The sequence below is a fragment of the Condylura cristata genome, unplaced genomic scaffold (genome assembly GCF_000260355.1).
Source record: "Condylura cristata isolate star-nosed mole 26May11 unplaced genomic scaffold, ConCri1.0 scaffold00001, whole genome shotgun sequence".
Taxonomy (NCBI): domain Eukaryota; kingdom Metazoa; phylum Chordata; class Mammalia; order Eulipotyphla; family Talpidae; genus Condylura; species Condylura cristata.
Genome location: NW_004567102.1, coordinates 19,846,586 through 19,874,280, shown reverse-complemented (window position 1 = coordinate 19,874,280; position 27,695 = coordinate 19,846,586). Strand labels below are relative to the sequence as shown.

General features: G+C 35.6%; 1 protein-coding gene across 8 annotated transcripts in view; it reads left to right on the top strand.

The window, feature by feature from the left end:
- DST (dystonin) overlaps positions 1–27,695 on the top strand; it is a 408,501-nt gene that overhangs the window by 287,541 nt on the left and 93,265 nt on the right. For all 8 annotated transcript variants that reach the window (XM_004673588.2, XM_012720777.1, XM_012720771.1 and 5 more), the window contains 14 exons: positions 4,643–4,795; positions 6,101–6,334; positions 6,807–7,073; positions 9,039–9,587; positions 10,609–10,785; positions 13,619–13,742; positions 16,868–17,076; positions 17,727–18,044; positions 18,620–18,786; positions 20,618–20,774; positions 21,715–21,841; positions 23,765–23,827; positions 24,389–24,630; positions 25,884–26,013. In XM_004673588.2, the coding sequence (XP_004673645.1) occupies positions 4,643–4,795; positions 6,101–6,334; positions 6,807–7,073; positions 9,039–9,587; positions 10,609–10,785; positions 13,619–13,742; positions 16,868–17,076; positions 17,727–18,044; positions 18,620–18,786; positions 20,618–20,774; positions 21,715–21,841; positions 23,765–23,827; positions 24,389–24,630; positions 25,884–26,013 (2,917 nt within the window). The remainder of the gene's footprint in view (positions 1–4,642; positions 4,796–6,100; positions 6,335–6,806; positions 7,074–9,038; positions 9,588–10,608; positions 10,786–13,618; positions 13,743–16,867; positions 17,077–17,726; positions 18,045–18,619; positions 18,787–20,617; positions 20,775–21,714; positions 21,842–23,764; positions 23,828–24,388; positions 24,631–25,883; positions 26,014–27,695) is intronic.

Sequence of the window (27,695 nt, the reverse complement as noted above, 5' to 3'; positions counted from 1 at the left end):
ACCACACACAGCAATGAACATAATCAGAAAGGAAGTGTTATAAAAGCAACTGTAACCTTGAAAGATGAACCAGTTACTCTACAAACAGTGGCTAGCAATTGTCCTATTCAATCTGAGAACCTTGAAGGAATGTTTGACTCACCTGTTATCAAAGCAATCAGTGATGATGTTACTTCAAATGCTACATTTCCTGAAGGGAATGTAAGCATTGAGAAAGGTTCAATCACTAATACAGCTGGGAAAGAACTTGATCAGTTTACTTACTTAAAGCATTGTACTACAAATGTAAAAGCAAAAGCTGTACTAAAGTCCAAAGAAGACATCCCACACTGTATGTTAGTAGCTTCCTCTCCCATAAGAGAACAACAAGAATTAGGAGTTAATAATGAGCAAGAGAAAGACACTGTTAGTCAAGAAGAATCACATCAAAGTGTCATCCAAAGGGATGATGTTTATACTAAAGAAAATGTCTCAGAAGGAGGAACAGAAATTCCACAGTTCTCCTCAGAAAAAACTGAAAGCATGCTTTCAGTCTTACCTTTTAGAAATATGGAAAGCCTTACGAATAATACTGAGTCTCTGTCTAACTCCTATAATACTTTAAGCATTGACTGTTCATCATTAGAAAATAATGACAAGAAAGCAATAATTGAAGAGAAGCCAGACAAAGAACAAACCTTCCCAGGTCTTCAAGTAAAAGAGCTTCAGATACCTGAATTATTCCAGATATTTCATGAAGATGAAAAGGATAACCTAATGGGTAGATTGAGAGAAGGCTATATGAATCCTCAAGAAGTTGGAGAACCTTCAGTTTGGGCAGATACTAAAATTTTAATTCAAAACTTAATTAAAAGAGTTAGCACATTAGAGTTGGTAAATGAAACCTCAGGTGTACCTAGCAGTTCTAAAACTAGTGACTGTTCTGGAATTTCCTCCATGAATAATTCACCGGTGTTAAAGGCAGAGAGGAATCCAGTTTGTTTTGAAAATCTTAAGTCTGAACTTCTCTTTGATATACTTAAGCAAAATCAGCATAGTCAGAAAATTACAGGAGCATTTGAATTGATGAAAGAATTGACTCAGATGGATTATGATCTAGAGGAAAGAGGCATTACATCCAAAGTGCTTCCACTGCAACTTGAACATATTTTTTATAAGCTGCTTTCTGGTGAATGTTCAGAGAAAGTAGAACAGATTGAAGATGCAAGTAAAAAGCCTTCAGAACTGGTAGAGGAAAGACAACACATTCTTGATGACCTTAGAAGCAAAGAAGGAAACTACTGTTCCCTTAATTTACAAGATACAGAAGTTAGACCAGGAAACACTACTGCACCTTTATCAGCATTGCCAAGAGATGCAAAGTTAGAGGAGCTATACAGTGATTTCCCAGTCCAGGCGGGATGCATTTCAGTGTCAGAAGAAATGGCTGAAAGTAGCTCAGTGGAACAAGTAAGTTGATTTACATATTTTATGTATAAGTAGTTACATGAAACAATTTGGGTATAGTCCCATTTATTTACTTCAAAAAATCTACCTTAGGGCTATCGGACTAAAATGTCTAAATTTGTGTTTAGTTTTCCAGTGAATTACAGCAATGTTTACAGCATACATCGAAAATGCTCGAATACTTCACTTTGCTTCAAGATATGAAGCTCCCGTTAGATAACCAGGAATCTCTTGATAACAATCTAGAAGCTTTGAAGAACCAGCTTAAACAGTTAGAGGTAAGAATTGTCTGCTGCCTATTATGGACAGCAAACAAATGATGTTAATTTGCAAAATAAGCAGAACACTTTACACTTAGGTTTTGAATATATTAAAATCTTTTAATTTGTGTTTCTCACTAGTGGATTTTTTTCCCCCTTTTTGTAGACATTTGAATTGGGATTAACTCCAATTGCTATTCTTTTAAGAAAGGATATGAAATTGGCAGAAGAGTTTTTAAAGTCCCTTCCCAGTGGCTTCCCTAAAGAACATTTTGAGGAATTGAGTAAAAGCCACAAGAGTTTGCGAATTGCCTTCTCTTCTCTCAGCAGCATGTCTTCAGACAGAAGGAAGCACATCATGCTTGCAATTGACTCTGAAGTGGTAGGTAGCAGAATGTTTCTCAGTCAAAATTTGGGTTCTGATGAAAATCCAATTATGTGAAAATTTATTTTTAAAATGAAGTATTTTATTTTCAAAGTGTTAAGTCCCTAAAACAATCATTATTTGTAGGAATCTGAAGTTTGAGGACAAAAAAATAAATACAACTTTATTTCCTAGTCTAAATTAGGAGCTACCCATGAAGAGTTTCTGAATAAACTTGAGTCATTCTCAAATTGGATATCAAAGAAAAACAAATCTGTGAAGGATATTGATCTTGTGGATGTTTCAGATTCTGACCATGTAAAGAAAAATTTGGATTTCCTCAAGGCAAGTAGCAAAGGACATTTTAAAACCTGTGGGTTTTATAAAATGGTTAGAAAAATAAATGACTTTACTATACTTACCACAACCTATAGCATACTTAATACCACTGCCATATTGAGAAATTGTATTTAATATTAGTAAACTAGAAAGTGCTATAAATTAGTTATACAGATACATCACAGTGTAAGTTGTATTTGTTTGTTAATCATTTTGGTCACATCTTACTCCCCTCCCCACCCCAAGTTAGTAATTTCAGTAACATGCCTGCTTCATGAATTCCTAAGCCTGCTTACACTCCTAGCTTAGGAATCAGAGAACTGAAATTTTGGCTTAGGAATCAGAGAACTGAAATTTTGTCCCATTTAATTTAAGTCAAAACCACCTGGTCTTAATCATGTTCTACTACAATTGCTTTGATGTTGTGAATATTAGCAAATAATATCTTAATGTTGTTCTTTCCTTTCAGTGTGCTATATGTACCTAAGCTGGATCTTTATCTTTTGCCTGAATTACATTTGATGTATGATTTTATCAGGTTAAAATATGCTTAATGGATGGGATTATCATTTAGAATATTTATTACCATAACATTTAAATATTATCAGGGCCCTATCTAACTGCATGATGAATGGATTATTGGCTAGATGAATAATGAAAAATGTCAATAAAGCTTGGATTCCCTGATATAAAAAGTCTAGTTTTTAAACAAAAGTTACTGTAAAGTTAATCTTTATATTAAGGCAAAACTTCCTCTTGAGTAACTTGTACTACTTTGTTGACAGAGCGTGTTAAAAGACATTGGACAGCACAAAATACAGCTGGAGACAACTGCCTTTGATGTGCAGTTCTTCATTTCTGAATATGCACAAGATCTGTCTCCCAGTCAAAGCAAGAAACTGCTGAGGCTTTTAAATACAACTCAGAAGTGTTTTCTTGATGTACAGGAATCAGTAACTACCCAGGTGGAACATTTAGAAACTCAGTTGCAGCTAGAGCAAGATCTTGATGATCAGAAGGTTTGCCTTTCTTTGTGGAGTGGGAATTTTTTGTTTTCAGTACTTCAGTGTGTAACCTGTAATATAAATTCCCAGATTTATAGCATGATAGGAAATAATTCTAAAAAAGAAATTAATGGACAGGGTATATAATGTAGATGTTATATAATATGTAGCAATATTGTTTTTCATAATCATGCTCTGATGTGACAATTTTAATTTTTATGTCTCTAAAACTACTGTTTTCATGTGGGAGTATTGCTTTTTGTTTCTAGGAGTAGGAATTATGGATCCATTTTATAGATCTATGTAAATATAGATGCAGAAGTTTCCAGGATAGATGATGGACATATGGATAAATCAGGCCATGGGTGTCTTTATATGCTGGGAGGCATATAGCATAGTAGATCAGGGCTCAGGCTGAGTTTACCTCCCAGCTGCATTCACGGATTGTATAACTTAAGGCAAGTCACAGTCTTCTCATTGATAAATTGGGAATAACAGCAGTGCGTACTTGGTATTACGAGCTTTACTCAGAGAATGACTATAAAGCACTCTGTACCTTGCCTGGCATGTGTTAGGCTCCTAATAAAGATGATTTATGGGTATACAATAAATAATCAGTTTGTTACAATAGGAAAATGAAAGATTCAAGTCATTAATATTTACTTGCTAAATATCTTAGAAAGATTTAGTGAAATATGTTAGAGTGCTACATCTACTAGGAATAATGAGAAAAGAGGTGGGAATGGAATTAGTGATTAAGTAAAATTATTGCATGCAATGTTTTCCTTTTATTATTTCTTAAAGCACCTAGGCATTATCTCTAGCATGATAACCTGTATACACATATCAAATTTGTTAACAGACAAAGCACTACTAACTTCTGTTTTGATATCCTTTTGCAGAATTAATTATGTGTGTCGCAGTTTTCAGGAGCTTAAGAAAATGGAATGTTTCTTCTTGTCGGTCAGAAGTTCCATCTCTTTATACATATGCATGGCCAGTATTCTGTTGAGCAGTTTCACCCAAACATCATCTCTTTCCTTGTATTGAGGATGTGCTCTTATATTCTGTGTCATCTTGCTCAGTTTGAACCCCACTGCTATCATGTTTACAGCATACTTAGAAAGCTTATTTAAATGAAATTTGCAAAATGTATTCTAATAAGGAACTGTTCCTGAATTGAATTTATGACTGTACATTTAAGATGCTTTGGCTTTGCTCTCCCTTAGACTGTGACAGAACGTCAGCAGCAGTACAAGGAGAAACTCCAAGGGATTTGTGATCTCCTCACCCAGACCGAAAACCGCCTGATTGGTCACCAAGAGGCCTTTGTGATTGGAGATGGCACACTTGAGTTAAAGAAGTACCAGTCCAAGCAAGAGGTGGGATTTGGTTTTGCATCAGTGGGTCTATGTTGATGTTAACTAATTACTATGTAGGAAGCAGTTAGGATTATTGAAGTAGCAGATTTGCCTTTGTAAGGCAAGGCACACAAGCAGGTGTGAGGTACAGATGTGCCAGGTCTGAGCTTTGAACTTTATGTTAAGAGTTACATTTCCAACTTGTAGAGGCCAAGTAGTTTCCTTGGCTGTTTTTGGTGAAATACTGAGTAGACAAAATAGAAAAGAGATTTGAATAATAGAAATACCTTGCATGATGCATTAAAATTTGAATCCACTTAAGGTCAATTTACTTGCAAATGAGGTACAATAACCACCAATTTGAGATCTTTCTCTCTCTTAGCTCCTTTACATTCCTTTCATTTCTTTATGTAATTTGTTCCTTTTCACTGTAGGAACAGTAATAATAATGGCAAGGAAATCATTATTTTGGTGTCAGGAGAAAGAAGATTCCCATTGTATATAGATTGTTCTTGGTTCACATCCCAGGTTGTACAAGATAGTTTTATAAGTTTTTATAAGGTGGGCCTCTGTTTCTTAACTGCTCGTACTCCTATCGCTATATTATTGTAAGAGTTAAGCAGATATTTGTATTAAGTAACTAGTGCAGTTAGTATCACATAATGGTGGCTCTGTAAATATCTCTTCCAATTAAAATTTGAAATGAAAAATTTGAAGATGCTTAAAATAAAAGTGTGAAGAAAAATAGGAAACTTCAACCAATATAAATGAAAATGCACACTGAAGAAGGAAGAGAAGGAAGAAAATTACATAGAGAAAAATAGACAAAGGGCGACAATTCCTGCCGAGGAGAGTTGTGCTTCCTAGCAGCCAGGCAAAGAAGTAAAAATGTTATAGCACTCTGGTGTTTAGAAAAGAAATTATCTTAGTTCATTTGGACAACTATTTTGTTTTTATCCTGAACATTTATGTATTTTAAAATAGGTTTACAAACAAAATAAATAATATTACTGTGTTTTGAAAAGTTTTGTAAATACATTCACGTAGCATTATGTAAATTTATAAATATTGGATATGTCAGGATTTTCAATATTTTGACAATCACTTTCCTTGGTTAAACATCAAAAATCTCAGTTACAAATGTTACTTAAGCTTTCAAGTTATATTAAATATTGTGATTTAAATCAATTCAAATTAACACTGAATATGCTTTGTCAGCCTACATATACTAGATCCTTATCCACTCACCCTTTCTTTTAGAATTACAATTCTGGAAGAATTAAATATGTAACTGTTTGATAAGATTTTTTTCTTTCACATTATAAGGAATTACAGAAAGATATGCAAGGAAGTGCACAGGCATTGGCAGAAATCGTGAAAAACACAGAGAACTTTTTAAAAGAGAATGGTGAAAAGCTGTCACAAGAAGATAAGGCTTTGATTGAACAGAAACTCAATGAAGCTAAGACAAAGTGTGAGCAACTTAATTTAAGGGCAGAACAGTCGAAAAAGGAGCTGGATAAAGTTGTGACAACGGCAATCAAGGAAGAAACTGAAAAGGTTCTTAGTCTGATTTGTGGTAAACTCTTGCTTTGCTGAAGATGATTAGTGTTATTGCTATGCTTATTTGATTTAAGTAGCTCATATTAAAAAATTCAATAGATGATATCAGATAATAAGCAAAGATTAGCACCAGCCATTAGAATTCTAGATTTCTAGGTATGTAAGTGATCAAAGATTACGAGTTTGAAGAGTTAGCTTTTTGCTTAACTGTAAGAAAAAAAAAAAAAGGAGTTTGTGAGACTTTCTAATTGTGAAATATTCGAGGACAATCAATTATGGTTAAAAATTTGGAGGGTGTTTTCAAGAACAGTAAAAGCTTCAAGTACTTGTTGCCCATTATTAAATTCTAATTGTTTAGTTTTAGTATCTGCACTCTAAATTTAAATTTTCAAAATGTTTACTTTTAGATTATCTTATAACTAGTGCCTAGCCCATATTCAAATGTCTGCTTTGTATTTTTCCTTCCTAGGCTGCAGCAGTGAAACAGCTGGAAGAGAGCAAAACCAAAATAGAAAACCTTTTAGACTGGTTATCAAATGTTGACAAAAAGTCAGAAAAGGTGGGGATAAATGAGAAACAGGCAATTGAACAGAATGGAACTCATTTTCAAGAAAGTGATGGCAAGTCAGAGATGGGAGAAGAGGATGAAGTTAATGGTAACTTGTTTGAAACTGTTGTTGATGGACAAGGTGGAACCACAGAGGAGAATCTGAACCAGCAGTACCAGAAAGTTAAGGTGTGTTGTTTTAACCGAATGACCTTGTTAAATTCAGGTCTGTGAAGGCAATATCTTCTCAGCCTTCATGACCACAGAGAGTGAACTCCTATTGTTTAGGTTCATCATTGTGTCAACTATAGTTCTGGGGCAATTCTAAGCAAGTAGTAAACAACGAGAGATAAAACATTAGTTATGGCATTCTTATAAGCACAGTAATAAGGAAGAATTAGTAGCAGGGCAGTACATAAGTAACTTAGTTCTTTGGGCTCATGGAAGGTGGTAACTTTTTACTAAGAATGAGAACAACTGGAGAAAAAAGTCCCAAAGTGCCCAACGCAGTGGCGCTGTCTGGTGGCAGCTCGTCCTCCCATATTCACTTGACATCACCACCTTCTTCAAGTTTTTGCACAGATCTCATCTTCTGGATATGGCTACTCTGGTCCTATTTATTTATTTTACTTATTTATGCATACAGAACTGGGGTACAGGCCAGAGGTGCAGGGGAATGAGAAGATTCACCAGAGACTGAGTGGGGAGAAGAAAAGGCAGATTGAGGGGAGCAGTGGGCAAGACAGGAGAGGTCTGCCGCGCCATGTGGGTCACCTCCCTGACCAGGAACTCATGCTGAGGCACTGTGTGGCTAGCTTCCTTAGTGCTGTGCTTTAACTGGCTGTGCCGCGGTGGGGCGCCCGATGGTCCTATTTAATGCTGACAGCTGACTTCCACAGATAACCACCCACCCTCAACTCTGATGGTCCTTTTAGCACTCAGCCTCTCACTGGAGAGCAATGGAAGAGGCATCAGGTAGCAGGCAGAGCTCTGAGGTAGTGGGACTAGGTCGTTTGGCATTGTGGAAGACTATTAAAAGAAATGTAGGAAATTGTTCAAATGGATTCTTCTTCTAACTATATTTGTGTGCTATGCTGGGATGAATGGTAGAAACTGCTTATGCTGGCGAGAAAGGGAGCTTGCTGCCCAAGGCCTGCACAGCTGCCCTTACACCTGAGGTGACCCATAGCTCTGTACACCTGTGATCTGTGGAGCACACCTGCTGGACTGAAAGCTGTGTTCTTTACTTTCAGAATAGAATTTAATCCCTGGCTTATATCACACCCTTCCAGAAGTGTTCTCTGTGTGTGATCTCATGCACTCACATGCATAGGGATGGTTGTCTCCTTTTTCCACATGCAGGAGACTGAGGCCCAAGGAAGCGAAGTAACTTTGATTTTCTCTCTTAAAAAAAAAAATATATATATATATATGTTCTGGGGGACGTACACAGGACTATGGTGGTGGCACACAGGTGACTTGGTGATGGGAAACCTTTATCTTATTATCGAGCCAGTGAGTACAACACATTTTATTAGGAAGTGATCCTGAAAAAGACACTTCAATAGGAAAAAAAAATTTGCAATTTAAAGCAGCACAAGTTCTGACACTATGACAGTAATTAAGCAAGAACAGTGTACACTCAGAAAAGCCCAACAGGAATGAGAGGAACATACATTTAAAATTTTTTAAATATAATAGTTTATTTTTACATAATTTTGTGCCTTTTTCCATCTCAGTTGCAATCCCTGTGGGCTTCCCATTATGAAATCACCCGTGTGCCATCACCATAGTCCTGTGCATGTCCCCCGGGACATGTATTTTTTTAAAAAGAGAGAAAATCAAAGTTACTTCGCCTCTTCAACTTTGTCAGGCTGGTTGTAAGGAGCCAGTGAGTACACTAAGATCAGATTGCAAGTGTTTGTTGTAGAATCAGAAGAGAAATTCCTTATACTTTTTCAAAACTTCTCTAAAACAGTTTGTGGTCTATATGATTAATTACTTTTTAAAGAATATTGGAACTCTTTCAAAAAGTGTTCAAAATAAAACTTTTGCTATTCTGAAATTCACCAATATAAGGAAGAAACTGTGCACCTTGAAAGGTAACTAACCCCTCACTGCTCTGAATCTACAGTTGGTGTTTTTTCCATGCAGGTGCAACATGAAACGATCATCTCTCAGCACCAAGCTGTCCTCATGGCCACTCAGTCTGCACAAGCCTTGCTCGAGAAGCAGGGTCACTATCTCTCTCCTGAAGAAAAAGAGAAACTGCAGAAGAACATGAAGGAACTGAAAGAGCATTATGAAACCGCTCTAGCCAAGTCGGAGAAGAAAATGAAGTTGACACATTCTCTGCAGGAAGAATTAGAAAAGTTTGATGCTGATTATAGCGAGTTTGAGCACTGGCTGCAGCAGTCAGAACAAGAACTTGAAAACCTGGAGGCAGGTGCAGATGACTTCAGTGGTTTAATGACCAAGTTGAAGAGGCAGAAGAGTTTCTCAGAAGATGTTATTTCTCACAAAGGGGATTTGAGGTACATCACCATTTCTGGAAACAGGGTGTTAGAAGCAGCCAAATCTTGCAGCAAGAGAGATGGTGGTGGCAAGGCTGACCAGGATGATATTGATACTTCTGCAACTCACAGAGAAGTCCAGAGCAAATTGGATCATGCCACTGATAGGTTCAGGTCTCTCTATTCTAAGGTAATTTTGTTTTTTTTATTGTACAGGGAAGATCAATATTTGGTTGTAGTTTTTCATTCTGCCCTTTTTTGTTTGACAATCAGATGCAAGAAAACTAAAAACTGATGCAGGGAAAATAAGGCAGTTTCACCTAGTTTCTCCTAATCTTCTTATTCACCTACTTTATTTCTGAAAGCAAGTTTAAATTAGGAGCTTAAAGTTGCTTGTTCAGTTAGTTTTGAGTTTTCCAGGAAGCTGTACCCCATAAACTGTAAGACCGAATTTAACCACTAGGTGGCACTTATATTTGACTAAGCAGAGTGGCTTGCTAATTTGCAGCGTCACAAGCTTGAGAACTGAAGTTTCATTACAGATAATTTCCTTCAGAAATATTACAGATGTTAATTTTATAAATATATTTGATCAGCGTATTATTTTAACAACTACTGGATAGCAGACTCTTTCAGCTTTTCTTGTTCCTGCGGACAAGTAAATGTTCTGTTTTAAAGAAAATCTTAGAAAAACATTTTCTGTAAACAATATAAACTGAAGAGACTGAGCAGGTTGTATAAATGACTTGAAGAGCGTCATTAGCCCCAGCAGCCAGTACTTTATTTTGATCTAGACTATTTACCTTCTTGTTAATCTTAGTCAACCTGTGGAAGTGATTTATTAAACACCTTGAAAACTTTTACATCAAATTCCTATCTGTATATGGAATATGAAAGCCAGTGGGAAAGTACCTATACAGATCAGTTGCCTCTCATGATGAATATCAAAATCTATCATTCTGAGTTAAGCCTTAGCAATTTAAATGTTTTTAAATAGGTATAAGCCTAGAACTGCTTCATTTTTATGCTTAATGTTTTCATGTCTGTGAATGGTTCTTAAAATAAAGAAGAAAATCTTGGCCTTGTGGTTTTTACTAAGTTTGTTGAAACCTTGTGCTGTCCAGTTGCATAACTCATATGTCCCAGGCTTATTTAATATATAAGAAACAGAGGAATTTAATTCTCACTCCCCTTCCCTTTTGATTCTTCAGTGCAATGTCCTTGGGAATAACCTTAAAGATCTGGTGGATAAATATCAACACTATGAAGATGCTTCTTGTGGACTTCTTTCTGGGCTCCAGGCCTGTGAGGTCACAGCAAGCAAACACTTATCTGAACCCATTGCTGTGGACCCTAAAAATCTGCAAAGGCAATTGGAAGAGACAAAGGTAAATAGAAGAGTTATAGAAACTAACCTTTCAGTTATCTTGCTGAAAATTTTCCACTTCTGTATACTTTGTGATTGATAGTTTTGCCTACAGAAAGGGACACCGAATGGAAAAGCACACTTCTTCCTCTGGAGGGAAGTATGACTCTGGTTCTCCGCAGTTGATTCATTTCCCTTTCTGTTGAGATTGTTTTGTCCATGGTTATTTAACTGGTCTGACATTGGTGTTACAGCATGTTACCTGCATCCTGCATACTCTCTGTCCCAAGTAAGACCAGTATTGTGTGGGCCTCTTGTTTACTTATGTAATTATTTATTTTGTTCTTTGTCTTTCTCATGGAGGTTGAAAAGACCCAAAGGCAGACATTTTCTCTGTTTTGTCTATTGCTGTCTCCCCATCACTTAGAACAGTAATAATTGAGTCATACTTTGGACACTTCTGGAAGGTGGCAAAAGTTGAAATTGAAGATAGAATTAAGAATAGATTTCATTGTGCTTTTATAATCTTTGCCTTCATTATGGAAGTCATAGGAGCTATTGAAAGATTTTAAAGAGGGGACTGATATAATCAAATATATATTTTAGAGAAAAGTCATTGACAAACCATAGGGAGAGATGGGAAGCAGTTAGAGTGCTTTTTCAGTTGCATAAGAGGATATTTTACAGTGACCTAGAAATACTGAACAAGGTCTGATATAAAAAAAAATTGGGCAAGTAAATTTGTCAGGCCTTAATGATTGCTTCATATGCAGAGAGGCGGGCTAAGTAAGGATTTAGGGGAGTCACAGGTTTGCTACTCGGGTAATTAAATGCAATCTCATGAAACATGGGTGCAGGGAATGAGATGATGAGTTCAGATGTAGCCTTTTGCATTTTGGGTGACCGTTTACACTCAGATGGAAACATTCAAGAGGCAGTTGGAAGCCTGGGCACATGGCCAGGGATGAGTTCATCCACAGATGGACATGTGGGACTTGGAGTTTGAAATCCAAATGAGAGACTAGAAGAGGAACTTGGGAACTTCAAGTGAAATTAAGCCAAGCGGGGGGCCCATGTGGCCACACAGTCCATTTGGATAAGGTGTGGATTGCAGGGCCAAACATCCAGAAGACTTAACTCTGGTTCCTGCCTGTATCTCTTTTGTCCATATTTTTGCTGTTGAACTGCTTCTGCTTTCTCAGTGAACTGCAGGGAGCTCTTTCCGCCAGTCAAGATTACTATTCTTCCTACCTTGGTACAATTCATTTTCCTCCACTTTGGCTCTTTGTGGTCAGAATTATTCTGAGGCCATTTTTCCTTTCCCTGATTACATTTATTCTATTATTTTTTTCTTTCCTCATCACTTTAATATAAATGTTCTCCATGATACTTTTTGGCTCCTTCTGTGGCCTTTCTGTACTGTTTCCTTTGGTGACCTCATGATGGATCTTGACCACAGTCCTTTTTGTCTCATTCCAGCCTGTCTTCAGTTTCCTCCATTCCCAGCTGTTGACTTTCTCAGCTCCCTCCATTCCAGCATTTTCTGTCTCTATGCTGGTACTTACAGCTCTTTGAAGTCATTAATTCCCAAACTCTTCTTGATCCTACACTCGCTCCCACTTTTTCTTGTGGATCTGTTAGTTATCTAGAAGCTTTGGTAATCTTCTTCTCTTGGCTCTTCTTGTTCTTTGTTCCTGCCTCTTATGTCCGGTAGACATTCTGTGATGACTGACATGGCCTATAATCTGCTCTGCACAGCATGGTGACCACTAGTCACATGTGGATACTTAGAAGTTGAAAATGTGGCTAATACCACTAAGGAAATACACTTTTAAATTTTGTAACCAGTTCTTTGTCCAGACAGCCTCCTACTTTCCTAAAGTTGAGGTTGAACTGGTGTATCTGCTTTATCCTTCACCATTTAATTTCTCACACAGTACTACAAATTTAGCCTTCCCATAAGACAGTGTGAGTCTATTGGATCCTTTTTCAAAAAATTGAATGCCTCTCCTGCTGCAGGGTAGAATATGAACTCCTCAGCCTGACACTTGATGCCTTGCTACTCATGTTTATTCTCACATATTCATCCTCCTGTGATGTTTGTACCGCCACCTTTGTGCCTTCTGTTCCTCCTCGGGGTCATGTTTTCACTCTCTACTTCTACACACCCAAGCCCATACTTGGCAGGGCCCGTCTCAGCGCCACCAACATTGCGGTGACCTTCGTTTTCCTCTCCTGTGGTTCTTCCTTTTCATTTCCAGTAACATTTTTCCTTACTCATCTTTACCACTTATCACTTCCTGCCTTCGGCTATAAAATCCTTGTGGGTAAACTTTGTGTTTGATTTTTGTATATCCCTAAACATATCAAATTTTTCTTTGAAGTTGTTGCATGTTAAATAAGTTCTGTTAAAGAGACAAATAGGACAGTGTGTGAATCAGGATATAATAAAATGGAAGTCCTTAGCTATGTCCTTACCTGAAGTTGGAATTTTCTCAAAGCTTGGGTGATATTTATTTGTTTTTGTTTTCTGTTGGTAGTTGGGGTACTGTACAAAGCCTGAAAGTGGGGATTAAGGAGGAATTCAGGCTGCTGGTGGAGTGTTGGAGGATCAGCAATCAGGCCAGTTATAATGAGAGCTTAGTTCAAGACAGAATTTATATTTTATTGACTGACTGATGCTTTTGCTAATGCCACTTTATATCTGGCTTTATTCTAAGAAAATTGAAGTAAGTTTATAATGATGAAATTTCACTTCATCAAATTTAAATTTATCATACTCTAAGTCATTTTCTTCATGTTGGAAATCTATTATTCAGTTCTGCTGAGTATAACTGATGTATATATTCCTACAGGCTCTAAAAGGACAGATCTCAAGTCAGCAAGTTGCTGTAGAGAAACTGAAAAAAACAGCTGAAGTGCTTTTAGATTTCAGAGGGTCGTTACTTCCAGCCAAGAATGATATTCAGAAAACTCTGGGTAAGTGTGTTCATTTCCTGACTCCTGACCCACAGGTAAATTCCACATGAAGTTACCCTACTGGATTTGGAGAAAACAGTTACTAACATATTAGGTAGCTCATGTAAATGATACTCCACGGTCTGGGAGAAGTCATGCCTTTTCTAGCAGGTATGTTGGAATCTTTTGGAGAAAGGAGCATATTTAAATTTAAAATTTATATTTAGAAAAGATAGCAGAAAGTCTTTATGAATTATTCATCACAAAAAAGTAGAACTTAACATGAAATTGGTCAGAGTTAGACATTCAACCTGTGGCCAGAATTGACTCTTGAGAAGATCTGTCTTTATAAAAAGCAGGTTTCAGAGGTTTACAGCCACACTCTAAAGCAGTGTTTGCACTCTTTCATTTGCTAGATATCTTTGAGTGGTCTCACAGGGTTCTGTTTATGCCAGTTCTTCAATGACACTAGAAACTTGTATCATGTTATAATGGTGCTTTTGTGTGCTGACATTAGATAGTGCATTTCTTCAGAGAATAGTTAATACATTCTATACTTCATTTCTACAAAGAGTATTTAATTTGTACTAAATGTTCATTTTTATTATAATCTTGTTTTGACTTTACTGCTTTTCATAATATTTGAATATTTGATGTATTTTTTTTTAAAGATTTACTTATTTATTCATACAGAACTGGGGTACAGGCCAGAGATGCAGAGGATGAGAGGATTCACCAGGGACAGAGTGGGGAACAGAACAGGCAGATCGACAAAGTACACTGCTGAGGGGAGCAGTGGGTGGGTCAGGAGAGGTCTGCCTCGCCATGTGGATCTCCTCCGGGGCACACAGGGATCGAATCAATGCGAAAGTGGCTTTAGCTTCTTTGTACTGTGCTTTTAACCCGCTGTGCCACCAGGGAGGGCCTGATGTATGGTTTTTAATGTGTGAAATAAAACAACTTAATATAGCAGATGATCAGACATATGTTTTGCCCCAAGCAGAGTGTAAGTTACAATTAGGGTAGAAATTTTAGTTGAAGAGAAATATGAAAAATTATATTTCTATTACTTGAAGCATTTTGACATTTCCCCATTGTTAAGTATTACATCACTTTTCTTTATTTAAAATTCAGTCTGCAGTATTTGAAAATGTTAAAAGTTCATTGCCTACATAACTTTCCATTAATATATGAAAATTTCTTAAGATTTTCTAAGATATATCTGACATTTAAAACCAACCAGTTGACGAAATAGCATTCTTACAGTAGGTTTTGTTTTATACCCTTCTTCTAACGTACTTTTTAGTTCCTAAAATCAAGAATTTACTTCAGCAACGATGTTTTATCACTAAAAATTACGAAAATAAGTGATGCTGAAAATGTGTTCATTTTATTAAAATAACAGACTTAAGAAATCACTTACTATGGCTAAGCAGATAGCTGGCATTACCCCAGGATGGAGATTTGCCCAGTTGCGAGACAGATTACCAGACATTTAAAATCTGATGGTTCAGAGTAGCTGCTCTTGTGACTTTCACATTAAGGCTTCCTGTTGAATCCACTGCTTGTCTTCTCTGTTACTATCACCTTGGTGCCCATTGAGTGGCACCCTACCCTGCCCCCATCAGCATCTAGAGGGTTTTTTTTTGTGTGTGTTTTTGTGACAGGGACGTGATTGTTTCCTTAAATCATGGAGATTTAACCTCTCAACTCTGAAAATTTTTCAAACTAATTCCTCATAATAGAATATTAGACCAATCAAAAAATAATGTCTGTTTAGATGGGTAGTGTGCAGTGGGTCAAATACAAGATTGTAAGATGTTTTATTTGTTTGAGGGTGTTTCAGGTCACAGTTTTCTCCTGCTTGAAGCATTCTATAATGTAGTATATGAAGCATTCAAAACAACACTTTCCTGATTTGCAGACAATAAGTGATAAACTGATTAAAGACAGATTGGTTTTTCAAAGAAAGAAATTTATTTAAAACCATTGTTCTTGAAACTTCTCGTTGTTCACAGTATTATAATGTAGGTTATTAAAATGTACAGCTTTACATTCAAGTAAAGAAAGTCCAAAAGGCATTTTTTTTAAAAAAAATCATGTAAGCATTTTAAGCCTTTAGACTTGAAAATAAAATCATTCTTATATGAGACAATTAACCTGTCTACCTCATTTTTTAAAAAAGACTTATTTACTTATAATTACAGAACTGGGGTACAGACCAGAGGTGTGGTGGGTGAGAAGATTCACTAGAGATAGAGTGGGGAGCAGAACAGGAAGATCTACTGAAATACACTGCTGAGGGGAGCAGCAGACATGTCAGGAGAGGTCTGCCCCGCCATGTGGGTCAGCTCCTTGGCCAGGGATCAAACTCATGCTGCAGTGGCTTTGGAGAGCTTCATGATGTGGTGCTTTAACCCGTTGCACCATCAGGGAGAGCTCTGTTGACCTCATTTTTAATGTTGTCAGCTATTAAACTTTTTAAGTAAATTCTATTTGTGTATAATTTAGAAGCATTGTATCCACTTTCATTAAGTGTATTTTCATTGTTGTCTGTTTTCTCAATCCCTTTACATTTGCCAGTTTCAATGTATCTACATATTTTGCCTAGGATGTAAAGGATGACAGCAGCATCCTATTCGGGTGTGTGCATGTGGGGGTACATAAAGAGAGATCATGCTTGAGTGTACAGGGGGCAGGAAGTAAAGTCTTTATATGAAAAATTAATTCTTGATAAATCTTGACAACTTTGTGTTGTTTCTTGAGCATCACTATGTATAACTGTCACCTTTTTGTCCCCCACATCAGTTATAAGTAGTTATGATTAATTTGAAATGTCATGCTAAACACTAATGTTTACTCCAAGGATCACTTTATCTATGTGGGACAATTCAAATATTTATGCACTCAAAAATCTCTTTTCAGATACAATTGGCATGATAGAAATTATTTGAAAGTATTTTTTCATTATGCACTGTGTTTGTTTTTTTCAAGGTTTTAAGTGTTCTTATGAGTTTTATCATTTAAACTTTTTTATTTTTTTCATTTTGGTGTGAACTTTTTGTAATTTATCTTAGGATATACTTTTAGAAGGAACAAAACAAAGAAAACTTTATGGTTAACATCTCCTGATCTTTTTGAACTAGATGACATTATTGGGAGATATGACGATCTGTCCAAATCTGTTAATGACCGAAATGAAAAACTCCAGATAACCCTGACCCGCTCACTTAGTGTGCAGGATGGCCTGGATGCAATGCTGGATTGGATGGGAAGTGTAGAAAGTTCTCTGAAAGAACAAGGCCAAGTGCCCTTAAACTCTGCTGCTCTTCAGGATATCATCAGTAAAAACATTGTAAGTAACGTTGTAAAAAGGAAAAACAAACCAACCAACCAAAAAAAAACAAAACCCCACAATTTCAGATTAAAAAAAAAAGTGTATCAAATTAAAAGAATGAATAGATTTAAGAGACATTTAAGGATACAGAAAAAGACATATGTTGAATATAACGGTGCAAAGTAGTGCTTTGCACAAAGAAAAATGTGTGGAATGAGGTTTCTGTGAAGGAGAATAGAAAAGAGCTTTGTCTATTTTTTTCATGAATAGTATTCATTACAGAGCATTTCCACATACATTGAGTCCTATCTTGTTAATCATTCCTTGAGCCAGCTGCACATGAGGTTAATCAGATCAGTCTTGTTGGTGTCTAGCTTCTTAAAAATTAGGACCATGGATAATCCCTAGGCTCCATTAGATCCCAGGGGCTGCTGAGTAGCAGCCGCCTCCTGCCTGGTTCCAGCAGCTAGCCAGCTGTTCTCTACTCTCCCTGAAGAGATTTGGGTTAGGACTCCTCAAGGGGCAGATCAGACTTGTCAGTCAGTCTCGATCGTTAACTTTCTTTAGTCACAGGTTGTTCGAACTTACATGTTACGAATAGTAATTTTTTGAATGCTGACATTATCAGTGAACATTATAAAACAAATATTCTATATGGTGCATTTCAGATGTTGGAGCAGGATATTGCTGGTCGTCAGAGCAGTATAAATGCCATGAATGAAAAAGTGAAGAAATTTATGGAAACAACAGACCCATCCACTGCATCCTCACTGCAAGCCAAAATGAAGGACTTGGCTGTTCGGTTTTCAGAAGCTAGTCATAAGCACAAAGAAAAGCTTACCAAAATGGAGGAGCTAAAAACCAAAGTAGAACTATTTGAGAACCTCTCAGAAAAACTCCAAATGTTTCTAGAAACAAAAACTCGGGCTCTTACTGAGCCAGAGGTGCCAGGAAAAGATGTTACTGAATTATCCCAGTATATGAAGGTAAGTCTTATTTAATATTCAATAGACATGTCAAGTGTATTAGCAATTTAAACAAACATCCATTTAATGGAGGAAGTATAATTAACAACCATTATTTTAGTTGTTGATGGATTATGGAAGGACTCAGCTTTCTTCTTTAACATTCACGCCTCTTTTCCTGGAAGCATTTTACACATTGAATAAAAGTGAACACCACATCTCACAAACATATCCTTCCACATATCATGGGTGATGTATCTTGCTATCACAACCCAGAGAGACATAATGCAAGGAGTGCATTTTACAATTAAAATTACTATGTCTCTTTTAAGACTCCCTACCAGCATGTCTGCTTATGTTTCTTCTGTGAAGTTATGAAAAGATCCATTTTGGTTACAAATGCATACCGTTTGAAGACCTAGTAACATCTTTTTTTTTTTTAAATTTTATATATGTTTTTACATCATCTTCAATTTTATACGATGATTACTTTATCGTCTCGTGGATGGTCCTCAAGAAAGTCCCATCACCATTTCATCCGTGTAGTCCCTTGCTAGCAACATCTCATATTGATTAAATATCTAAATGCTTTGTAGGAATCAACTTCTGAATTCTTAGAACACAAGAAAGATCTTGAAGTTTTACAGAATCTCTTGAAGGAGATATCCAGCCATGGTTTGCCAGGTGATAAGGCTCTGGTTTTTGAAAAAACAAATAATTTATCAAAGAAATTCAAGGAAATGGAGGATACCATCAAAGAAAAGTAAGCAATACTTAAGAAGATGGATTTTATTCTATTTGATATTATAATGAAATATTTTTATTTACTTATTACATAAGTAGATACCTGAAAAAATTCTGAAAGCTTTGAGGGTGAGCATCAAGCTACTTTATATATATTTTTCATGTATATATTTGCCATTAAAGTTAGGTGTATTTGGAGGGAAATCCAATACTTCTTACATAAAAGTGGAAAGCACTATTTAAGAAAAATGGTGGGTGATAGAGTATTACTGAAAGTAATCTAAACTCACTATCCTCTCTGAAACCTTTGGGGAAAATACCACACTTTATTTGCAAATGCAGAAGTAACCTTGCTCATCAATGTTTTCTGGGCTCAACTCAGAAACTATGTTCAGTTTCAATATAGCGTGCCATGGCTGCTTCTTTTTTAAAAATAGCTTATTTTTTGAAGAGTTGGAGATGAACCTGAGTTTAAAAAGCTGTACAGAGATAAGCCTTGTGACTGAACTTTTATGTTCCTGATCTCATGTTAGTTTAGAATATACATATGTTTTTGCTAAATACATAACGACCCCGAAAGATAGAAAATAGTCATTTTTTTCTTCCAGTGTATTACTGAAAATAGTGCAACTCCAGTTGTGAAAGCATGGAGTCATCCGTAGTTGGTACAGCTGCAGTTGTTGCTGTTGTGCCAGTATTCCACACACTTGCGCAGGTGCACATGTCATCCGCACATCCATGTGCCAAGCGCAACTGCCTTCACCCTTGTTCAAGTGCTGGGCATGTGCCTTCCTTTACGGTACTCAGTGTACAGAACAGTTCATGTAGTTCCCCATAGAACTTTCTGAATATCTGTGAGCGAGACAACCACTACAATTCTTTAGTCACTAGATTTTTCCCTCAATTTTGGAGATTTAAGTCCACACTAACATACCAGTTTATCTTTCCACTACTGAGTTACAGTCCAGAAACCACTAGATGGCATCGTTTTCCCCATTCAGTGATTGGTGAATTTTTCTCTTCTAGTTCTGTGCCTGCTGGTACTAAGCACCATATAAGTAGACAGATCAAAGCTTACTGAATCTAAGTAATGTTAAAAGTATAACCTGAGAGTTTATGTTGCATCATTGGGTGCCATTGCATGTGGAGTACAGATTCCTTTTTTTCTTTTTTTTTTAAATGTAGGAATTTACTTTCTGTTTTTTTTTTAATTTTTAATTATTATTTTTTTTACATCATTCTTCACTTTGTGTGTTTTATCATCTTGGTTGTAATCCCTATGTATTTCCCACCATCAATTCACCCCGTGCCATCACCATAGTCCAGTGTGCTCTTCCCACCCCAGTTTTGATCCCATTCCCTTGTCCACCCCCGTAAAATGTCTCTGGTTTATAATTGTTCATTTTCATTTTTTCTTGATTACAATTGCTTTTTTTCTTTTTTTCCTGATCCCTAACACTCCTGCTATGAGGGAAACCAATCGGTATTTTTCTTTTTCTTTCTGGCTTATTTCACAAGCATAATCCCTTTCAGTTCCATCCATGTTGCTGCAAAAGGCATCAGTTTATCTTTTATGATTTCTGATTAATATCCAATGGTTACAGATTTCTTAACTGTTCCTATCTACAGATCTTGCTTGAGAAATAGACAAATGTATTTAGCTGATTGCACTTGCTACTTATGAGATCTTTCTTCTACCAAAGGGCTAGAGTGTTTGGAGAGAGGGATTCTAAGATGAAGTCTGATGAGGGAATAATTAATTTTTAGTAATTAGTAATTATTTTTTCGTAATTAGTCTTTTAGACCATCTCTTTTCTGTGACAAATTCTTGAATGATTTTTGTTACATAGAAAAGAAGCTGTATCTTCTTGTCAAGAGCAGATGGATGCTTTCCAAGTCCTTGTTCAGTCATTAAAATCATGGATAAAAGAAACCACAGGAAAAGTTCCCATTATACAACCTTCTTTTGGTGCAGATGATTTAGGAAAATCTTTGGAAGAAACTAAGGTGAATCATTAAATCTAATACTATTTCTTCATTCGCTGTGTCAGTCATAATAAGTTAGAAGTTAGTGTTTTCCTTTTATTTATTATGAATTACATCGTCATTTGTGAACAGTATAATTTGATGATGTTGGAAAATCAGGACATGGGGTTAACTGGTCTTTTGAAGGACATAAACGTTTCATTAGCTTTTTTTTTTTTTTTTTTTTAAAAAGACATGAGCTATGTAGCAGTGAATTGCTGACTGTTTTGGTGTCCAGTTTTCCTTCACCTCCACCTCTCTCCTTAGTTTCCATTATCTTTTTATACCATTTTACATGATGTTAAGTAAAAGTTCCTTCTCTTCAACTCAACTTTTTACTCTTAGCTGGGATATATCATTATAATGGGAATCTGAAAATAGAAGCTTTTGGACTCTCTGGTACAAATAGTATATGTCTTCTGTTGTTCAACTCGAATTATAAAATATATGACTAGTTAGTTAATGGCAATATTTCCACTCTGTATTTGTGGGTTTTTTTTTTTTTTAGTTCATTGAAATCTCTGTAAGTAAAACTCACTGTTAAATGGAATTCTGACCCCCCCCTTTTTTTTTTTGTTTGTTTGTAGTATATTTCTTAGTGTAACTTGGCCGTTACCTAGTAAAGTTTTCCAGACTTACAGTTGACAGTTACTCTGGAACTGTGACAGCTAGGGATAGCCTGACTTCATGGTGGCCAGAGGCAGAATGCAGGATGCATTCTTCCACTTCTCACTGCTAACAGTGTTAACAGTCACCTGGGCTGTTGGAACAAATATGGATGCTGCCTTTTACTTCCATCCCCTCCCCCACAAGTCAGGCTCTACAATCATCACTCTGAGATATGTTTAAGGAAACTGAGTTAGAACATGTAACTTTGAAAATATTATGAAGTCTGAAAAATGATGTGTTTTTGTATCTCAAGGAATTACAAGAAAAGTGGAGTTTAAAAGCACCAGAGATTCAGAAAGTAAACAACAGTGGGATCTCACTATGTAACCTAATAAGTGCTGTGACTACTCCTGCAAAGGCAATAGCAGCAGTTAAAACAGGTACGGGCTTTATATTATTCATGGCAAAAACTGTTAAGAATTGTCACCCAATTTTATTTGTGAGTGTTGTTTTTTATTTAAATTATTGTATAATCAACCTCAGAAATACAAAGGGGAGGTTACGAGAAATATGGCATTTATGATCACATGGAAAGACTGCTTATTAAAGACTACAATTAAAATATAAACAAATTAATATGTAAGAATAAGAACTAGTATATTGGAGGAGGGTAAGGTAAGATTTACAATTTATTTTTCCTTAATAAATATGTTGAACTTCTATTTGAGATACTTGATAAATGAGTCTCATATATTAGAAAAGGAGAGGCAAGTAATAGCTTCTTTTCTGTAGCATGACCCCCTCATTTTATTACCATCTATTTTATTCTCTTCACTATTTCTGAAGAAAACAATGCTATAGTATATTATCCAGCATATCCAAATCATAATCTTAGTTATGGTTGAGCCACTCTTTTTAGCATAGGGAGAATGATGCATAATGATTCTAAAATCAATTTAAGTAGTGGATATATTTTTAAGTTTCAAGCATTTACATTGTTACCATTATCAAGGCAGATCTCATATTTTTATTCAAAGAGTTTCTGAGTATCCTCTGTGATTTATCTATTCTATTCAGCCCCCCCAGCTGTCCCTATTGTGAGGTTGATGCTCCAGCTGGGCCCTCTCTCAACCAACAGTTTATTCCGCTCTATTAATCCCATTTCAGGGAATACTCCTATTATATATGGTTTGATCATCTCTCCTTTTTTCTCCTAATCAGATTTACTGAATTGTCTTTTTTTTTTTTAAGGAAAGAAATTCTATTGTATTTTTTCATGCCAACTTTAAATTTGCAACAGGTGAAAAGTATATCCTCGATAACTACCAGTAGTGTAGGCATTACTCTTGAGGACATTTTACTTCTATCTAAAATGCCAGCCTGAAAGATTTTTTTTAAAGGGATGAAATTTAGATTATAATTCTGACATTTAAATGTTTTTGTTTGTTTAGACTTATTCTTGTGTGTCTGATTTTGGGATCTGTCTTCTGTTTTGGTTAGGTAGCCAATCCATATTAGCATGACAAAGTCTCACTGATTTTTTTTTTAATGTCCTGATTATGAGAAACATACCAAAGATAGATGTTTATATAACTAAAGAGAATAATTACTAATCACTGAGTAGTTCGTATTTTCTAGGTAATAGGTTAATTGCCTTTAATTTTCATAGTTATTTCATAAGTTAGTATTATCCCTGTCAGTTTGATGGGGCAGTGATTAATTTGTCTAGTCTGACAGCTAGCAATTAGTGGGTCTGGGATTTGCATTCAAGTGAGTTATACAACAAAACCAGGCTCTCCTAACCCAGAGCTTTCCTCTCTGTTGACATAACTTGAGTATAGTAATAGATATTTTTTAAAGTTAATTTCTCTTTCCTGTCTTTTGACGTCATTTTTACCTCCACTAAACACATAACACTGTATAACTGCACCATATAATTGCCATTCCTTAAGTAAGGCAGATATATTTTGTCTCTTAGTCATTTATGCGTCATATAACACATATTTTTGAGCAATTCTGAACTTTAAGATCTTATAAAAATAATTCTAGCAATAAAGTAACTATTATAGTCTTATTTTAGTGATTAATACTTGATTAGTGTTCATAATATAAACTTTTTGAAATTCTAGTTTTTAAGGGAATCATGTCACTGCAAATAAGTTTTGTCAAAGAATAGAAGCCATTTCTTGACATTTAAAGTTTAGACTTTCATTGATTTTGACATTGAATCAGTAGCTTATATTTTCAAATAATAACATTTTCAAATGATTGCTGTTCATGGGGTTTGATTTAATGCTGTTTACTATTGACACATAGAAATGCTTTGGAAATATGTGGCTACTTCACTGTCAGTATTTTTACAGGTGGAGTGATACTAAATGGTGAAGGAACAGCCACAGATACTCAGGAAATTTTGGCAAATAAAGGTAAACAGTAACTTTAAGTGGTTAGAGTAAGTAACTTTTTGAGAGAAAAACTCTTTTTAGAGGTAAGCAATAGTTATATTGAAATTTCAAACTTGAGCTTATGTGGTATTCTTTAATATAGTAGATTGTCATAAATGTACTTATATAATAGTCCATACAATTTTGTTTACATGCAATCCAATAATTCAGTTTGGCATTTGATTGTGTTTCCTTCTTTTTGGTTAATTTGAAGTATTTTGCCATATGTGATACATTGTTTGATCTAATTTCTTATAATCCATATCTGAGGAATTCAGTAATTTTTCATGGTTTTGGTTTTTTATTCCATTAAAATATCAATTATATTTTACTTATAGAACATTTCTAAATTATTAGGCTAAAATTAAAAAACATTACAAGATGATCTAATCTTTTAGTTCTAGAAATTCTGACTTTATCATACTAGTATTTATGTTGACAAAATGGAAGGAGATATCACATAAAACAAACTTTTATTTCTAGAACTCTAAACACCCTGAAAATATGTAAAATAATAAAAAAAGCACTTTTTTTCAATCTTAGGACTGTCATCCATCAAAAAGGACATGGCTGACATAAGCCATGATTTTGAAGATCTTGGTCTCTTACTTAAGGACAAAATAGCTGAACTTAATACAAAACTCTCCAAATTGCAAAAGGCTCAGGAAGAATCAAATGCAATGATGCTGTGGTTAGAGAAGATGAACAAAACTGCAACAAAATGGCATCAGGCACCTACACCTACAGATACTGAAACTGTCAAGACTCAGTTTGAGCAGAATAAGGTATATTTTGTGCTGCAGTTACTGAAATCTTGAGAATGGCACTCCAAACTGAGCCTTTGTGGTCAGGAGCTCTGTTCTGATTTCCTAACTCTATTATCTTCAGCAAGTAATTTTCCAGTTTTCTTTAATATATATTTCTACAGGGAGTAATGATAGTTGTTATTTATTTTTGCATTTAAAGACGAGTGAACTGTTGGATGTAAGCAGCTTTGTCACCTCAAATCTGCTTAGATCTAGGATTTAACCAACCAGCTATTGGAAAATTTTTATTTAAGGCTAAAATATATTAGGGACCTGTTCTGTACAGTAAAAACAAGGTAGCTTCTTCCTTTTCTTTCACCAGTGGACAGTATTTCTTTCTACAACTCTTATGGATGAAGAGGAAATGATTTTACATGTGGAAATGATGGTGAAAATATCTACAAATTTTTGACCAATATTTGAACTCTATATTGTGTTGTCCAGAAAACCTTTTACCTTGTAGGTGAAAACTAATTAAGAAGAGGAAAGGAATTAATCCTTGCTTCAGCAGCACATTTATTAGTAGATTCTCAAATCTGGCAGGCTTTGTTAGGAATCATATTTTCATAGATTGCAGTCTTACTGATCTACATATTCCTTTTTTCCAAAAGTTTGTTTGAGAATAATATGAAACTTTCTTTTTATTTTTTTAAAAGATTTGTTATATTTATGCATATAAGAACTGGGGTGCAGGTCAGAAGAGGTATAGGGGGTGAAAGGATTCACCAGAGACAGAGTGGGAAGCAGAGCAGATCACTGAAGTACCCCGCTGAGAGGAGCAAAGGGCGAGACAGGAGAGGCCTGCTGCGCCATGTGGGTCAACTCCTGGCTGGACTCTAGCTGTAGTGGCTGATGATAGCTTGATAGCACTGAGTCTTTAATCCCTGTGCCACCAAGGAGGCCCCAATATCAAATTCTTTCTCTATAATGGGGTGAGAACTATTTTCTCTCTAGCTGTATTAATCCTCTTTGGAATTCCTTTATTTTTTATTGAAAACTAATTATGAAGAGTATAAGAAACCATTGCTGGCTTCAACAACACATATACTAAAATTGGGATGATATGAAAAATAATTAAGTGATGGATTCAGGGCCTCACGCTCTTCAGCATTTAACAGAGGTTTTTTTTTCCTGTTTTGGTCATGCTAGGGGGAGAATGCTCTATCATAATTGTGGTTTTGTCTTTTGATGTTGACATACTTTAATGTAGTTATATTTTTCCCCCTTGTTAGTCATTTGAGGCAGAACTGAAGCAAAATGTGAACAAAGTGCAAGAGTTGAAAGACCAGTTGACAGAGCTGTTAGAGGAAAACGCAGATACTCCCGAAACCCCCAAATGGAAGCAGATGTTGTCAGAAATAGGTATGTTACATCACTTACACAAAGAGTTATGAACAGAAGCTCGATTATTTTCTATCATAATCTGTATCTGAAAACATGTATCCAACACCTGCCTTTACTTTTGCTGTCATAATTCAGAATCTATCTTTGCATATTCAAAAGTGTCATTTCAAATTCTATTATGTAAAGAGTTGGCATTTCTAATCTTGTATTTTTTTTTAATAAACACAATGACTAAATTTAATCTTTGTGAAGGTAGATTTTACTACAATTATGTATATTGAGTAACTTTTTTTAAACTAGATTTTTGGTACTTCTGATTTTTAATTGTTTTATAATGCATTTGATTAATCCTTAATGTTTGTCTACTTTAAGGTGGGCTCCTTTCTCCTTGAAGGAGTTCCTTCTGGGGCTCCTCTTGCCTGCTCTTCTTTTCTTCCCCAATTGGCTTTAAAAAGTAGTTTTTCCCAGAATTCTGTTTTTGATTCTTCAAAAAGTTATCCTCCCACTTCCATCCTATCCTAAAATGGTTTCTTATAGGTAAGGATTTTCTTCAATTGCGAGTTTATTATCATATTATCTTATTTTCCTTTTCATTATTAAATTATAAGGAAAATTACTATAAAACTACAATAACAATTTCCCCAAGTATTGTTTTGGAGAATTCAGTGAGTTAATGTGTGTAAAACTCAGACAAATAGTACTTAGTACATAGTGATATGTGTTTAATGTGATTATAGTAAAAATTATTTTGCTTTCAATTGTTCCATTATTTTAAACTAAGTATTATTTTTCCTTGATTATGTTAAACAAAATAAGCCAGATAGATAAATATAAATACTGGATGGTTTCACTTATATGTGAAAGGTCAAGAAATCAAAGAATGGGTCAGACAAAGACAAACTTTAAAACCAACCCTTGCAAGCTGACCATAGATCTCAGTTATTCAGGAAGGGGAGTGAGAGGGAGAGAGTAGAAACTGGGGTTGGGGGAGGATAACATGGTGGAATATGGTGGAGGCCTATGGGTGCCTTGGTGGTGGGAGAGCTATGGCAACCATACCTGGAGGATAAGTCCTGTACAGTCAAAAATTAACAAGAATGCAAATCAATGGTACTTAATTTTAAAAATTGTCCTTATAATCAAATATGCTGTGATGAATTTGGAAATCTATGTCTTAGTTTGAAAAGGATCACCCTAGAGAATTTAAATGTTCAAAAGATTATTTAATCCCATTATAAAATCAACTGCTATATTATAATTAATTTGTGCCTGTAGTGAATTTGTTGTCAGATGCCACTAGATATTGTTTCAGGAGTTAGGTTACATTAAATCACCTTTTTAGTGTATCATGCTGATGAGAAAACTCTCAGATCAACTTATCATAGTGGTCAGTGAATATCTACTGAGTGATTGCTTTCCTAGTGCTGAGCTGAGTTCTCTGGTGAATAATTCTTGGCTTCAGGGATTGGTCTTAAGAGTGGGAAAGCAGCACAGGCTTCTTAACAGAATTTATGAGCCAGTGGAATTGTGAAGGAAAGGTAGAGCAGGGTAAATGGAGAGGAGATAGAACCTGACAGATGTGGGGCCTCTGAGCAAAAAGCCTGTTTGGATGATTATGGTAAGATCAGTGGGGCTACACAGAGGATTCATTGCAGACCCTCTAAGATGAGTTGTGAGAGGTCCTGAATTGTCAAGCAGAG